Source organism: Schistocerca piceifrons, chromosome X, assembly GCF_021461385.2.
Source record: "Schistocerca piceifrons isolate TAMUIC-IGC-003096 chromosome X, iqSchPice1.1, whole genome shotgun sequence".
Classification (NCBI taxonomy): domain Eukaryota; kingdom Metazoa; phylum Arthropoda; class Insecta; order Orthoptera; family Acrididae; genus Schistocerca; species Schistocerca piceifrons.
Genome location: NC_060149.1, coordinates 419,331,004 through 419,348,651, shown reverse-complemented (window position 1 = coordinate 419,348,651; position 17,648 = coordinate 419,331,004). Strand labels below are relative to the sequence as shown.

General features: G+C 40.1%; 1 protein-coding gene across 1 annotated transcript in view; it reads left to right on the top strand.

The window, feature by feature from the left end:
• Positions 1–17,648, top strand: part of LOC124721903 (dimethyladenosine transferase 2, mitochondrial) — a 44,151-nt gene that overhangs the window by 19,518 nt on the left and 6,985 nt on the right. The window contains exons 4-5 of the mRNA XM_047247054.1: positions 4,435–4,574; positions 9,408–9,563. Coding sequence (XP_047103010.1) covers positions 4,435–4,574; positions 9,408–9,563 — 296 coding nt within the window. The remainder of the gene's footprint in view (positions 1–4,434; positions 4,575–9,407; positions 9,564–17,648) is intronic.

Below are 17,648 nucleotides of genomic sequence, written 5' to 3'. Positions count from 1 at the left end.
TATCATACATGACTGCATCTTAACAAAGTTAAAGGCCAGGGTGGCCATTTGTTCTAGTGAGCATCATCTGTGTTCTTGTAAACCAGTGTCTGTGCTCTTCTGCATGTTCATTGCTAATGCATTGAAAAAAACATCCAAGCCTTTCCGTACTGTTTCCAACCACAGAGACCAGAAAAATCTCCGCTTGACCCCGTCATTATTTCATTCCTGTCCACAGCCACTCATGTAGCAAGAAACAGATGACCTCAACATCCCGCTTTACCTCTGATCTGAGTGTGAGCTTATAAGTATGTATGTCGCAACACATGTCGGGGTGCAACACTACGTTCTAACTCATCTCAAAGGTAAAACTTTTGTGAGGTGACTGGCTACAGCTGTTAAGTATTTTGAAAAAAGCACATTTGTAGCATCAGCTGGACAATTTTATATTTATTCTCAACTGGTTTCAGTTATAAAAACAGTCTTCACAGGAGGAAAAGTGTATACATCTGTGTATCGAAAATACATTTTTGTCAGGTAGGACATCCATTGATGTATACTGTTTTTCTCCTGTGAAGATGGTTTTATAACTGAAGCTGATAGAGAACAAAAATAAAATTGTACAGATTATGGCATGAATATGTTTAAAAAAAAAAATCCCAAAAGTATTTCATTGGGTTCAGGCTGGGACTCTGGGCAGGCCAGTCCATTTCAGGAATGTTATCATCTACAAACCATTGCCTCACAGTTGCTGCTTTATGGCAGAGTGCATTGTCGTGCTGATACAATCAATCATTGTCTTGGAACTGTTCCTCTGCCCTACGCAGTATACAATGCCGTAAAATGTGTTCATACCCTTCCCCACTAAGCATTTTCTTACACGCAATAAGTAGAGTACACGCTAAGCACAAAAAATACACTTATACTGCAACATCACCTACTCTGTACTTCACTGTTTGCACTAAACATGATGGCAGGTAACAGTGTCCAGGCACTCACCAAACGCTTCCAGCAGATTGCTCATTTCGTCATCCACTGTCCATTGGTCTCTCTCTTTACATCACCTCAAGTGTCACCTAGCATAGATAGCAAAAGGTGGCTTATGAGGAGCTGCTCAACCAATGCACCCCATTCTTTTTAACACGCACAAACATTGTGCTGTCGACTGCTGGTAGCACATTGGAATTCACGGGTAATTCCTTCTGCTGCTTTCATGTGATTTTTTACAACTACCCTCTGCAATTCTTGTCGGTCCCTGGCCCGAAGTAAATGAGGTCTACCTGAGATAGTTTTAGCTGTGGTTGTTTTGGGCAGCTTTAGAATAGTTGAAATGCCCTTCATGTATTTGTTATTGAGGTGACATCCGATGACTAGGCCACATTCAAAGTTACTGAGCTCTCCTGACCAACCCATTCTGCTGTTCCTGCTTCTCTACTGACAACACAATACTTCCCGCCTCCTTTTATGCTGATGGGTCCACTGTGGTGTCACCGCCAGACACCACACTTGCTGGGTGGTAGCCTTTTAAATCGGCCGCGGTCCGCTAGTATAACGGACCCGCGTGTCGCCACTGTCAGTAATTGCAGACCGAGCACCGCCACACGGCAGGTCTAGAGAGACGTACTGGCACTCGCCCCAGTTGTACAGCCGACGTTCATAGCTACAGTTCACTGATAACTACGCTCTCATTTGCCGAGACGATAGTTAGCATAGCCTTCAGCTACAATTGCTACGACCTAGCAAGGCGCCATAATCCTTTGCTATATATATTGTGGTTATAACATGTATCATCAAGAGCGATGTTCTACAAATGTGGATTAAAGTTAAGTATTCCAGCAGCTACGTACTTTTCTTTATAGCATTCATTACGTATCCTGTTTCAGACCTCACGCCAGCCTGCGTGAGTTTAAGCGCGTGCCTTTCCGTTACCCGTCACTGGGGATTGGCTGTCTTGCCAGTCCACAACATCCACCTCCCATGACATCCAGTGGGTTGGTTACTCCCCCAAATCAATCTATCAACCAACCAACCAACCAACATCTAGTGGCCAATTCCGCATTATAGGTGTCAGGATATTTTTATAAGATAGTGTATTTGCATATGAGAAAGCTTACAAACATTACTCTCTAAAGATTTCAGCAATATTCCAATAAGCTTTTATTTTTTAATAATTTCATTCTTAGTAGATTTATGATACCAGTGTTGCTCTCTTACTTCTGCTGCTTGTTGTCTTGGTCCACTTACGAGTAGCACTCGATGTGACGACCACTGATATCAACACAGATACAGTATCACTGTACCATATTCTGGTGCACACAACCACCAATACCTGGTCCTCCAGCAACCGCTGCAACTGTAACCCACAGCAGTAGGCCTATCTTGGACGCCACAATGGTCTCCTAAATCAAGGATTTCATGTGACCCCACAGTTAGTAGTCTAGTGGGTTCAAGTCAGAAGAAGATGCGGGCCAAGCAGTTGGGCTTGTGCTGGAACTACATTTTGACACACATGCAGTGGCATGTCTTCCAAGAGCCTATGCAGCATGCCATCCAAGAATCACAGGTACGAAGCCCCCCCCCCCCCTCCCTCCCCCTGACATGTGGTAGAAGAAGGTATGGCCCAGTCACACATCCATCCAACAACCCTGCCCAAATGTTCAGACCATATTGTTCCTAAAACCCATGGGGGCACATAGTGAGGGGGTTTTCATCAAACACATGTGGCTGTTGTGGGAACTGAGAACACTTTTCCTGGTGAACTTTGCTTTATCCATGAAAAGGATCCACCATGGGAAGTCGGGCTTTCCACATAATTGTGCAAGAACCACCTGCAGAAGAGGGCTTGTGAACTAAAATCCTGTGGCTGCATTGTCTGTACCTTCTGGGGCTTGTACAGGTGTATCTGCTGCTCATGCAGAACACACCAGACAGTTTGGTGATCCACAATCAGTCTGCCTCCTGTGTTTCTGATACTCATCGTTGCATCCACTTCCACTGCATAGAGTACAACCTCTTCAAACATGGGTGTGCAGCACCCCCATGGAGCACCACATGTGGTGAATACCTGTCTCCGAGGGCTGCTGGTGCACCGTAGCAAAGAGCGAGAGCAGAAGTGTCTGGTGGTGTGGAAAACACTATGCATATAACTGATGGGCAGCCCTCCCATCCCACTGTGCTTCAGCACACAGTAGTAGTATATCGGTGTATTCCACAAACATCTAGTTCACAGTGGTCAACAGCAACACACTAAAAATGAAATGTACACACAGTTTGCATTCTGTTGTGTAGTGGATGATTACTACTTTAAAGCAGTGCAGTACGAACAAAGACCACAAGCACAACAGCAGGTATGAACCTCTCTGGGCAGATCACAAACTCAACTGAATAGCATGTAAACAAATGTTTAGTGGGCATGGGACATCAGGTCATCAGTGAATGACATATGAAATACCCTTGCCAGTGGTGCCAAAAAAGTGGGAGATTTGAGCATATGTTGTGGTGTTTTGTGTGTAGTGGGGAAAATGGAATGTTTCTGGACATGTGTTTCTACACTGAACTTAACTGTCTTGGTCTCCACTACAAGTCCTCAATGTCTGTAAAGCGAATTTAGTTACACCCTGTATATCACATTACCTGTGTTTACTCATTTGTCATATTGTTGTAATTGTATTTCATTGATACCCTTGCACTCTACTTCATTCTGTATTGAAGCTGATGTTGCCTATTTTATGTCTAGCTGTTCTCTGCACTAATTATGTTACTTTATTCCTTTCTTCAATTATTATTTGTCTGTGTACAATACTTAGTGGATATCACCTTTAATGTGAATGATACACACTGCCCTTGCCTCTGTTTATATTCATATGTTTGTACACATTGTGTATGTTAATCCTTTTATTTGTCTGAGAAAACATATCATTGTGAAATGATCCTAGGGTGATTATATTACTAATTCAAATACTAATAGTTTGGACAGTAACTAAGTTAGATTCCACAAAAGAAACTACTCCAGTGATTTCTTGATTTTTTTTCTGGAAATTTGAAACTCCGTAGTATGCTCTAAATGTGACTATGAATTGTAGTCCTCCTAAGTTGAATTACAGTTTTATAATAGTGGTCTTTTTCATTTAGTGCATCATTTCCGATCATTTCACTATATGAACAAATATTCCTAGTCGAGAAATTGATTTATTTTTTTGATGTAGTACATCTTAAAAACTCTTGGGTCACTGAGCAGACAGAAAGATAGTGTTAAGTATAAAAATAAAAACATACTTACAGGTTTACTGAGTTTCATAATGCATTTTCAGTTAATTTGTGCTTCATATCAAAAAATATTTTGTATATATGTTGTGATGCTTTTGGTTTTCATTTTATATGTTTAAGGTTCATTGAAACATATTTTTGTATCATATAATCCTATCACCTGATCTTAAAATATCATTTTCATTTCAGACATAGCATTCAGAGTGGTCGGTGTGCTGCCATCATTTGGTTTCTTGAAGTACCTAATGCTGAGTCACATACTGCAGAGTGGTCTCATGCTGCAAGGTCGGCCGGAGCTTTATGTCGTCATTAGTCCAACCCTCTACCATGTAGGCATGTTATATTTGTTTCAGAATGCTTGTAACGTAAATTTGCCAGCGTGTAATTTTGTAGCAGATAGTAGGATCCTATGGAGTTACTGCAGCCAAACAGGGTGTCCCACGAGGAATGGTCAGTATTCAGGGGTATGACAGGAACAATCATTTGAAGCAAAAAAGTCTAGTAAACGTGGGCTCTAAAATGCGTACCTTAAGAGCTATGAGCTCTACTTCATCTTCACTACTGTGAAATACATCTCTTTCACTGAACAAGTGCTCATAGCTCTCAAGATATGCATTTATAGCATGTTTACTAGATATCTTTGCTTCAAATGACTGTTACTGTCACCCTGAATATTGACCATTCCTCCTTAGACACCCTGTAAAGTGATTATGTGGCTTTATTTTATAGTTTTCATTTCTTTTTTTTTCCGTTTCACGTTTTCTTACAACAGTGATCTTCCTTGACTCAGTAGCTTTGTTTGTACTGTTACTTAAGCGATCTTTTTACAGCCTGTGCACTCTTTTTAATTAACCTAAACACTGTTTCTACTAATTACATGCATATCTCAAAGAACAGACACTGTTGACAATCTACAGCTGTACGAAATAATTCCAAAATTAATTCGCTGACTGCAAATTCCTTGATGGCTGTGTTTGGTATAGAACTACTACCCAACAGTGACATATGAATATTTGTACTGCCAGATAAGTGGGAAATCCAGGTTTGAGTCCTGGTTTGGTACAAATTTTCGTGTGTTACCATTTAGTGGTAGATCTGGACCTAATACACCTAATGTCAAGGAAATTGTAATCAGCAAATTAATTTCAGAATAACTGATTGTACTGTTTTTTTAATGTACTGGAGTCACTGCAAGAGGCATATCAGCACATTTGTGGACAAGGAGTCACCACCGGGTGTCCTTAGTGAGTGCAGGATTGAAGTATAAAACAGTTTTTTTATATTATAAATTATATGGAGCAAATTGTGCATACATCAGAGAACATTGTATAATAGTGACAAACACAATGAGGCAATGCAGTTGTTGAGACAATGACTTCATATTCAGGGTGGTGATGTTTGCTCTGTCCAATCATTCTCATTTAGATTTTCTGTGGTTTTTCTAAATTATTTGTGGCACATGCTGGGATGGTTCCTTCATCAAGACCACAGCTGACCACCTATCCTATCCTCATAAAAACATACTTATATATTATGTATGTATACATTTTGAGTTATTTATTTTCATTGTTTTATGATGACAAATCTTATATCATTGTGGATAAATAAATGTTTCTAAATAAATTAAATCTGTTAGTGAGTGTAACTAATTTACAAATGTGGGTGAAGACAACATGTATCACAGTCAATTGAAAGGATTACATAACAATAATGGAAATTCCTGGACAGAGCTACACGCAAAATATGGGAAAGGCAACCACTCACCTGTAGCAGATGTGTTAGTACACTGGACTTAAATTCTGAAGAATGGCGGTTCAATTCTCCATTCGGCCATCCAGATGTAGGTTTTCTGTGATTTCCCTACATTGTTCCAGGTGAATGGTGGGATGGTTCCTTTGAAAAGGTCACGGCTGATTTCTTTCCCCATCCTTTCATAACCCCAGCTCATACTCCATTTGTTATGACCTCACTGATGATGAGACGTTAAACTGTTAATCTTTCTTCCTTCCTTCCCTCATCTGATGAAAATTTAGGTGTCCCAAGATTATACGTTAGTATAGGTTCAAGAAAAATTAATTAATATTGCAGTGTGTAGAATTTTGTTATGGAATTAATCAAAATATGAATTTGTGTGTCGACCAGATGAAAGTGTATCCTCATTGGTTGACTATCTTGTGCATCTCAGAAATAGCTTTGCATAATTGTGGTTGAACACAATCAAACCATGCTTAAGAATTGACTTTCTTTTCTTCACTTTAATTGCATCAGGTCCATTTAATTTTTTTCTCTGCTCAAGAGTATAATGGTTGTCCCATGTTTCTCCATAGTTCCGAATTGACGGCAGAAATCTATTCGGTGACATATAAATCACAAAGAAACAGTACTTCAAACTGTCTAATTTTGACTATTCCTTATCAAAGGTTTGCATTAGCAATGTATGTCATGCAAAGGTCTACATCACCTTTAATATGTTGTCTAGGATATGCTACATGCTGCTAAACAGTTTCCTACTTTGTAAATTATTTGCTGGTAGTCAGTTGATGGTCTTCCATACTCACATTGCAGATGTTCCAGTCACTTAAGATGTGCTTTCCTTAACTGCAGGTCCAATGCATACTTCATCAGTTGATCAGATCAAATACATTCATTTATTCAGAAGGGAATTGTGGTGTCACCGCCAGACACCACACTTGCTAGGTGGTAGCCTTTAAATCGGCCGCGGTCCGGTAGTGTACGTCGGACCCATGTGTCACCACTATCAGTGATGGCAGACCGAGCGCCGCCACATGGCAGGTCTAGAGAGACTTCCTAGCACTCGCCCCAGTTGTACAGCCGACTTTGCTAGCGATGGTTCACTGTCTGCTTACGTTCTCATTTGCCGAGACGATAGTGTAGCATAGCCTTCAGCTACGTCATTTGCTACGACCTAGCAAGGCGCCATTATCAGTTACTATTGATATTGTGAATCATGTACCATGAAGACCGACGTTCATCACTAATGGATTAAAGTTAAGTATTCCACTAGCTACGTCCATTTTTCTAAATTCTAATTTCCTTGTCCTGTTCCAGACCTCACGCCAGCCTGCATGAGCTAAAACGCGTGCATTTCGGTCTCCTCTAGTAACACGGTGTTGGCTCTCCTGCCAACCACAACAGGAATGATCTTGTTTGAGAAACTTGTTTGCTTTATCCACCGCGTCTGTGATTTGAAAAGTCATCATTTTTCTCCAGTAGCTAATTACCGTCACTGAAAGACCAGCTTGAAATTCTTATCACATTCAAATTAATATTTCATTATATTAAAAGGCAAATTTCTGTTCAAAAATATCTTAAATTCACTAAGAGACAGACAGTTCGGATAATATTTGACTACATCAAAATAAATTATGAAAGTGGTCTTAGTTTCTGCAACCGTGGCTCCTTTTTCCTTGGGAGAAAAAAGGAAATACCAGTAATTAGAGGGGGGGGGGGGGGGGGGGAGCATAGCACTAAGCACATAGCTTAATGGCATATCTTACACAGCCTATAACCAGATAAATAGTACCACTTGTGATTGCAAGGCAGACTATTCAGTTCCTGTATTGTCAGGTTAATTGTTTCCTTTCAGGGGAAGGATAAAGGCAATTTCATTTTTAACTGCATGAGAATCGGTAAAAGTTTGTCTTTTGCAGTAAAATGGTTACCACTAGAATGTGAAGTTGTAAATTGTGTACTCCATTACTATCAATCATAATGATACTTTAAAAAATGAGGATGGATTACAAAGCATGGGTTAAATGAAAATGTAGTTGTGATGTTTCAGTTTTTACTATTTCTTATTCATTTCCAAACTTCAAAATTTGCACAAAATGGTGAAGCAGTAATCTTGATTATTAGTCTATTACATAGTTCTTCATACGCTGATCAGCCATAACATTATAACCACGGACCTACTATCTATATAAACCCACCCAGACAATAGTAGCATCACCTGGCAAGGAATGACTACTAGTCAGACACACACATTGTGCATGTAGTAACAGTGAGTGTGGTGTGTGTCTATAGAATGGGGAAGCCGTGTGATCTATCTGAGTTTGACCAAGATCAGATTGTGATGGCCCAGAGTCTCAGCACGATCATGTCAGAAAGTGCATGACTTGTCGGGTGTTCAAGGAGGGCTGTGGTTAGATTCTTCAGCACATGTCAAAACCAAGGTGAAACCACATGCAGCCATCATGGGGTTGGGCAACCACCCCTCATTACAGATGTCAGACATCATAGGCTGGGTGGACTGGTGAAACAGGGCAGGCGGCGAACTGTGGCAGAGCTAACATCAGGCGTTAATGCTGAGCAGAATACACTTGTGTGTGAACACACAGTGCACCAAAAGCTTGTAACGATGGGCCTCCGCAGCCGATGACCCACGCGTGTGCTAGTGTTAACACCATGACATCGACAACTATGACTGAAATGGGCACATGACGATCAGCACCGGATGTTATCACAGTGACAGAGCATTGCACGGTCTGGTGAATTCCAATACCGCCTTCATCATGTCGATGGGAGGGTGCAAATCTGTTGTCTTCCAGTGGAACAGCTCCTTTGCACCTGTGCTATGGGATGGAGACAAGCTGACAGTGGCTCAATTGTCCTCTGGGGAACAATCATGTGGGCATCCATAGGTCCAATGGAGCTCGTGCAAGGCACCATGATGGCCAAGGAATATCATACACCGGTTGCAGACCATGTACACCCCCACGATCATGTTTCTCAACGGCAGTGGCATTTTTCAGCAAAATAATGTGCCATGTCACGGGCCAGTAGTGTGATGGAGTGGTTCAAGGAACACAGTGATGTTCCAATTGATGTGCTGGCCCCACAACTTGCCAGATCTGAACTCAATCAAACACATCTGGGATGTTCAGAGTTCATTGCTCCCCTCCCCGGAATTTATGGGAATTAGGTGACTTGTTTGTGCAGATATGGTGCAAGTTTCATCCAGTGACCTACCAAGGCCTCACTGCTTCCACGCAATGATGCGTCGTCACTGTTATCCATGCCAAATGTGGACGTAATGGCTATCAGGTAGGTGGTCATAATGTTCTGGCTGATCAGTGTATGCTCATCTCATATGTTGCTAGATTTTATTTGTCAAAGTAAATTTTATCTGCTTATTGTTGTAGCACCTCACATGTAACAGCAAAGCAAGTTATCGATATTATCGTTCTACAACCGTTATCTTTCAACTCATCTTTGAAGCAATGCTGTTATCAAAGGTGCCACGAAAAGCCTTTTTCCCGTGGATAACGAGGAATATGGGGAAGAAGAAGTTGGATGAGGTGAGTTCAGTGATACTAATACTGAATAGGATTAGAACCTTTCCTTTCAGATTGCATATTATTTTGTACCACGAGTGGCTTGGGACTTCATTTGCAGAATCATGATAATCATTGTTTCAGACTGATGTTCATATGCATGTATGGTACAATGGATGTGATGCCATTGGCCGCAGCACAGACGTGAAATTTGTACACTGGCAGAGTCATTTCTTGTGATATATATTGGGTTTGTTGACCCTCCTGTTAATGTCAGTTGATTGTCACATGAAGGACTGCAAGTTTTTGTGGAGGTTACATTCCAACAGATCTAGTGATTATTCTGGTTGAATAATGGACTTAGTGGTGGAGCAAATAATGTTCACACTGTATTGGGTGCGCATCCCATATAAGTTTGAATAATAACTCGGTCACCTGATTGCCCTATACTTTGATTTGATGGGGAAACATGTTTGTATCCAACATGATTTTCATTAAAATTAAGAGATGATGTCAGCAGTTAATGTAATACTAGGTCTCAATACTTATCTTGAGAATCCCATACAGTTTGTTCCACCTTTGAACTGAAGAAGTCCACTACAGCATTACTTATCAGCACCATAAATTATCATACTAGTGTAGTGTGTCAGTTTACCACAACACACTTGCAGAGTCAGTGTATCATGAGTAATGTTCTGACAATCTTTTGTATAAGAGTTTTTGAATAGCAACTAAACAGTTATCATTACATTGTTTATCACATTTTTTAATTTTCTGTTTACAATTACATTGTGTCCTATACTCCTCAAGACATTTTACAGTATGCCACAAAGGATAAAGGATAATTCGTATAACACTATGATTTCCTCCCCTCCCCTCGCCCTTCCTCACCCCCTTCAACCATGGCAAGTTCACAAGATACTTGTGGTAGAAGTAATATGTTGCTTGATTCTTCTGTGGAAGTATAATCTCAGAATTTTAACAATACATTTCTCTGCGATGCTCAATACCTCCCAAGTAGGGTCTGCTATTGGAGTTGGAGAGGATCTCCATCTTGCTCTCCTGATTAGTAAACAAACCAGTGACAATACTTGATATTCTTCCCTGTTTCTTCTGTTAATCCTATCTAGTAAGTGTTCCAGACTGAGAAGCAGTCATAAAGCATCGGACATACAGGGATAATGTAAGCTATCTCCTTCATGGATAAATTACAACTTTTTACACTACTTCCAGTAATCTCAGTTTGGCATCTTCCTTTCCTACAGCTAGTTTTCTATGGTTGTTCGGATCTTTCTTTCTATTTATGTGCAATAATTTCCATTTGTTTACACCGGAAGTTAACTGTAATTCATAGGTGTTTTAATAGGTGTTTATAATTCTATAGGTGTTTTTGCATTACCTACAATTTTATGGCATTTTGATTTTCTTACATACAGTAACACCATCCACAAAGAACCTCATGCAGATTCCAGCATTATTTACCAGGTCATTGTTATGTATTTTGAAAAGTAACAATCATATAGCATTCCCTGGGAGGTACACCCAAAGTTACTTTGACAAGTTCTGTTGAGTGCAATGTGCTAATTTCTACATTCCTGTATTTGTTTGGCTTCCTAATGGGGAAATATAAAAATATATTAAGATACCTATTTCGAACAGATTGTAACAATGATACATATTTTAATACCAGTATTTGTTCCTGTGACTAAAGCAGCACTTCAGTGTGAACATCCTTCCATGGTAATAGCAATGCTGTTATGTTGTTAGTTCTGTATAAGATGTCATTGATAACTTTATAAACTTACAAGGGAATGGTCAGACTTGTCATGTCGAAACCTGTGTTGCTTTTTTTACCACTGTGAGTTAACATTGCAAGAAGTCTGTGTGCAGAATTTTAGCTGCTGACATGACCTGGGAGCCTGTAAACAATTTTATGAAGTAAGACATTATTGTCACATGGTTTCTGTGCTTACAACTGCCTCTTGGGCAACCCTGAACTCTCTCACTACGTTATACCAATGCCGTCTAGGGACAAGGTGGCGTTAGGTATGCACCACTCTCTTGCCACAGCAGTGAGAGAGCTGATTCCCCCAGTGAAAGCGATCATATGATAATTAAACATTCGTTGACAAATGTGGCTGATATGTTATCTACAACATTCTTTCCAAATAGCTATGAAATAGACACAAGTAAAAATATGATTTAGAACACATCCAAATTTTATTTCTTGTAATTACCGCAAAAATGCGAAATATTGATACAATGTTCAAAACCTAGGTTTTTTGTGCACTAAGAACATATAATCAAAGACGACATATGACAGCCCTGCGAATAACAGACGTTGTTAAATGTCCATAGACAAAACTGGGCTGGTGTTAGGAATGAATCAGGCCTAGTATCAGTATATTTCGAGGAGTGCCACGCATATTTAATCAAGTTCTGAAACCGTGGGGACGAAAATTGATAATGTACTACTGATTGCAGCTTGAGAATATTGTTACGGTGATAGACAGGAAATTGTAGTGATCTGCACAAAATGATTTTCTCTGTTAGTTTTCTGTAAAATGCCCTCCACTGACGGAAAAATTCTCTGTCTAAAGGTTGAATTACGTTCGTCATGCCGGATGGAATCTGAACTATCTCTACTTTTTTGTCAGGTTGGGCTCAAAATGCAGCTGTTAATGAATCAGGCCTTTTATGACCTGACCACGAATCTAGAAGGAGAAGAGATTTGTACCCGCAGAACGGAGGAAAAGTATGACGCATGAAAAGTGTAACGTTTTCATTTCCCATTTTTCCAGACTTCGATGCGTCTACCACAAATTGTTTGCGTAGAACATTGTTCTTTTGACACGTGGTCCAAAACGTCCAGTTGGTTCTTGAAGACACACATATAGCTTAGGCAGCAATGAACCATCCAGGCTAATTATGGGCATTATAGTGTATGAATGGGTGAGTGCAGTCGTGGACTGCGCAATCGCCTCAATATGTTTTTCCCCCTTGAATGACAGTGTTCTTTTCGCACGCATTTCTTTTTGAAAACCTGACTGATCTGCATTGTACACGTACGATTCACTAAAACTAGCGATCTTATTTTTTGCATTCGTAAGAAAAGCTTCTATCATTTCAATTTTTGTCACTTCATTTTCCGACCTGTTTCTCGATACAAATTTTGTTATTTTTCTTGCCACAATTTTATGTGATCTTTTGAAGCGACTAATCCAACTTTGAGAAGCTGTAAATACTTTAGCGCCTATCACGTTGGCAATCTCTAACGCCCAATCACGCAAAGTTGTATCGCTGATACTAAATGACTTTTGTCTGGCATCGGTAAATAGCTCAAAAAGTCGCGCATTAATCTCCGTCACAATTTCCAGTCGACTCTTAACGTCCTCCAGCGACTACCTTATTCCATCTATACAATTCACGTTCAGAACGGACAAGGCGATACTTATTTTGAACAGTACGACTTTCGTTCAACCAATACGTCACCGCTTCTTCTTTGTCTGATAAGGTAATTGTAGTTGCTGGTGTTACTTTTGGAGATAATTGATGATGGTACGTGGCACTATCACTCGAAGATTCTTCATGAGTGCAACTTTCGTCGGTGGCTTCGCCGTCTGTAGATTCACAGTCTGCAATATCGAGTGTTTCAGTTGTTTCTAGCCACATGTCTGTGCCATTTACATGCTCGTCTAGAAGTTTAACAACCATGTCGCACAACACATAGTCTTCACGCGTGTTTTCTGTTGATTGCTTCATTTGGCGTCTGTGGTATATCCCCATTGCAAGCAGCAAAACATTTACAGGGTTCGCCATCACCTGTGAGGGGAGATTGAATGTTCACCGTAAAGTGGCTTGCGGAGTATAGATGAACATGTACAGAACATCTTTCACATCTCTAACCAGTTTCAGGACGGTATGTTTCGAAATACGTACCAGAAATTAAAAGGACGTGCATGCCACAGAAACGAATATTCGTTTCTCCTTTCCACCAAAACCGTGCAGCGATATTCCTCTTTAGTGAACGCTGCAATATGACAGCCGCACTTCCCAACCATGCGCACAACGCTCGCAACTCGCCATTTCCAGGGGTGGCCAGTCGTCACTACAAGCGCCAAGCAGGAAACACAACCATTGTCATGATTTTTTTTAGGTGACTTCCAGTTCATGTCAGCAGCTACAATTTTGCATACGGATCGTTTGCACAGTTAAATAACAGTGCTAAAAAAAGCAATACATGTTTCGGCATGACAAGTCTGACCATTCCCTTGTTAGATGTGAATTACGTAACTGCTGTCATTAAGTTTTATCTATGAACACCAAAACCAGTGTATAATTCATGAAACAATGTAATGATTCAAATAGACCTCAGTTTATAATGATTGTATCATGATAGTAGGAATGAATAATTATTTTTAATCAGTATAGTCACCAGCTGTGTTTTAGATTTTTGCAGTACATTGAAAGATATGTGAGCTTTGTTGAAACTGTATAATACAGACAGACTTGGATTTTCATCACTCCCTCCCATCAGAAATAAAATCACGTTCATTGTTTTTTATCATGCAAACTATTAAGAGGGCAAGAACCTGTTTACTGTTTGTATCTCTCTGAAACTCGTCTGTGTTTACCTTTTATAAATAACTTAAAGGTAACAATGTACCAAATAGATGAAGTGTTGAGTAGTTGATAGCCACATAAACAAGATTGAAGCTTTCAGACAAACCCTTACTCAGAGCTTGTATGTTGTCAACAATATCAAAAACAGTGTGAGTTGCTGTCACATTGTGCAGTATCTTCTTATATTACCCTACCATGCCTTACCTGCAAGTGATAGACTTTATTATTTCCTTACACAGTTTAAGTGATGTGCTGCAGTGGTAAGACTACATTTCAGGAGGACCACCATTCAAATCAAAATCTGGTCATCCAGGTAAAGGTTTCCCATAGGTTCCCTAAATGCAGGCAAATGCCAGATTGTTCGTTTGAATAAGATGTTGCCAGATTTCTCCACCATTCTTCCCCAATTCGGGCTTGATTGACATGTCTGAAGACATTGTTGTTGAAGGGAGTTCAAACACTAATCTTTTCATCCTTCATAGTTGGAGGGAATTTTGCAACATTATTTTTGAGTTTCTGTATATTTGAACACTACATATTGTGTGTGGAACAGATTGTGTTTTATGTGGTTATTCAATTGAATTATGGCAAAAATAAACATAAGACATATATTTATTGGTAGAATAGTAAGGAAAAATTCGATAGGCATTCAGTAAATAATGGAACAATATTTTTTATGAAAGCTGGTTGGTTTTATTCAGGATTCCAATACACCATATTATTCCCCACTATTTCGTCTATGAAAACCCTGTTTTTCAATGTAATCTCTGTGCAATGCAATAGCCTTACATCACCTTACTGGCAGAGCCTGTTGCCTGCTTGGTACCATTCTACTGACTGACATCAGACCCAAAATCTTGCTGCATCAATATCAATAACCTCCCCATCATCCATGTACTGCTTCCTGCGGGGTGCATCCTTGATTGGGACAAACAGATGGAAGTTGGAAGATGTGAGATCCAGGCTGTAGGGAGTATGACAAAGAACAGTCCAATGAAGTTTTGTGAGCTGCTCTCAGGTGCACAAACTTGTGTGAAGCCTTGCATTGTCACAGAGAAGAGGTTCATTTGAATTTTTGTGGTGACAAACATGCTGAAGGCATTTCTTCAATTTCCTGAGGGCAGCACAATACACTTCAGAGTCGATCATTGCACTATAAGGGAGGACATCAGACCACTGTAAGGGAGGACATCAAACAGAATAACCCCTTCAGAGTCCCAAAAGACCACCACCATGACTTCGCTGGCTGAGGGTGCGACTTTGAACTTTTTCTTTGGAGGAGAAGTGGTGAGGTGCCACTCCATGGATTGCTGTTTTGTTTCCAGTTTGATGTGATGAACCCATGTTTTATGTCCTGGGATGATATTTAACAAAAATTTGTCACAGTCAGCCTCATAATATGCAAGCAGTTCTGCACAGATGTTCATTCGTTGCTCTTGATGGTCTTCTGGTATAGTCCAGATCACAAATGATGGCAGTTAATGGAGGTCGAGTCATGGATGGGGACTGCATTGTTGACAGTTCCAAGTGACAGTTGTGGTATGCATTTAAATGTGTTTTGCCCATGAACAAAACATGTATCCTGAAAATTATGTCTCACGCGTGCTTACGTAGAATTCGTCACATGCCACCACCATCAGTAATGACAACTCATGACAAATGAAATAAAGATTTAGTAACTGACTAGCTAGGATCACGTTTAATGCTTGCAATAGCTATGACATTCAGAGTACTCTGAATACTACAGAGTACTCTGAATACTACAGAATGTTTTCTGGCTGTCGGAATTTGTGTGATGTAAGTGCACAGAACAAGCTGAAACTCAACCATCATTTGTGACTCCAACTTTAGGTGACAAGGAACTCAGCTGGCACACACCTTTGAGTACCCAACTAGTGGATGAGTGTTTCAGCACTACCAACAGACACATCCAGTTGTGCAGTGAGGTGTTTGATTGTGATCCATTGATCATCCCAAATGAGTGTGTCCACTCCACTTACCAACATTGCAGGAATCACAGCTGTGTGTGGTCGGCCAGCATGCAGGAGATCGGACAGGTTTGCGCGACCTTGTTGTGATGATGACAGATACCTCACCAAACGAGTCACCTTGCTTTTTTTCACTGCCAGATCTCCGTAGACATTCTGCAACAATCACCTATGAATATCTGCAATACTGTGATTTTCCGGTAAAGGAAACTCAGTGATAGCTCTCTGCTTAGAAAGTACCTTTGTTACAGACACCATTTTGAAGGCTTCATGTAGCGCTTTCACCTATCAGAACTTCATGAAACTGTAGGAGTTCAAGTGGGAATATTCCATGATGCCCTAAAACAAATTCCACATTTTTTCAACCAAAATTGGCTGAGAAAAAAAAGTGTTGCCTTACTTATTGACTACCCCTTATAATTCACCGATAAGAGTTCACAAATAAAACTTCAGTTTCAGGCATCCCATTCAATTTTAAACCCCCTTCTGCCCGATTAAAAATATTGTGATGTTTAGCTGTTGCCATGGCCTCCCCTCCCACTTTTATAAAAAATGTGTCCAGTGGTTTCCTGGCTGCAAAGCATGTACCACAGCAACTGATCTGTTTCTCCCCTTCTGCGGTTGCCCTTGTGTTGTACGAAGTCAATTTTCAACCATTCTTTTGATAGTGCCCATGTACACATCCCCACAGTTACACAGAATTCTGTAAATTTCTTCTTTTTCCAGCAGTTTGTAAACATCCATGGCCAACTTAAGATGTTCCTGTATCTTTCAGGTGGGTTTGTAGGTCATAGCAACATTCCGTTTTATCAGGATTTTTCCTATGTGCTCAGTAATGTCTTTAATGAATGACAGGGAAATCTTGGATTTCACAGGCACCTATACATTGCTATGAGACCATTTCTACATAATAAAAACATATCATCTACATAATGGCACCAAATATAAACTGCCAACAAAAAACTGAATCCATGGTTCCATCACAAAGGTGATATTTTTGTGTTGTGGAGGCATGGCAGAGAGGAACTAGGTTGTTTACATGCACATCTCAATAAGATCAATACAAAGAGTCAGTTTAGTACGGAAGAGAAGGTAAATGGAAGATTACATTTTCTTGATGTGCTAGTCTTCAAGAAAGAGGATGGTAGCTTTGGCCACTGGAAAGTGATGCACACAGACCGTTACCTAGACCAGGATTCAAATCACCACCCATGGCAAAAGCAAGGTGTTATAAAAAGCATTAGTGGATAGAGGAAGGAAGGTCTGTGAACTGGATCTGCTTGATGTGGAATTGAAATACCTCACCAGTGTGTTGCTCAAGAATAGATATTCATCCCTTGAGATATAAAGAATGTTAAGACAACCATGAAAAGATCATAGCGGTCTACAGACTTCTGTGGAATGCAAGGTTTTCTTGCCATTCATTAAAGACGTTACTGAACACAGGAAAAATCTTGATCAAACGGAATATCGCTGTAATTTACAGACATGCAAAAGA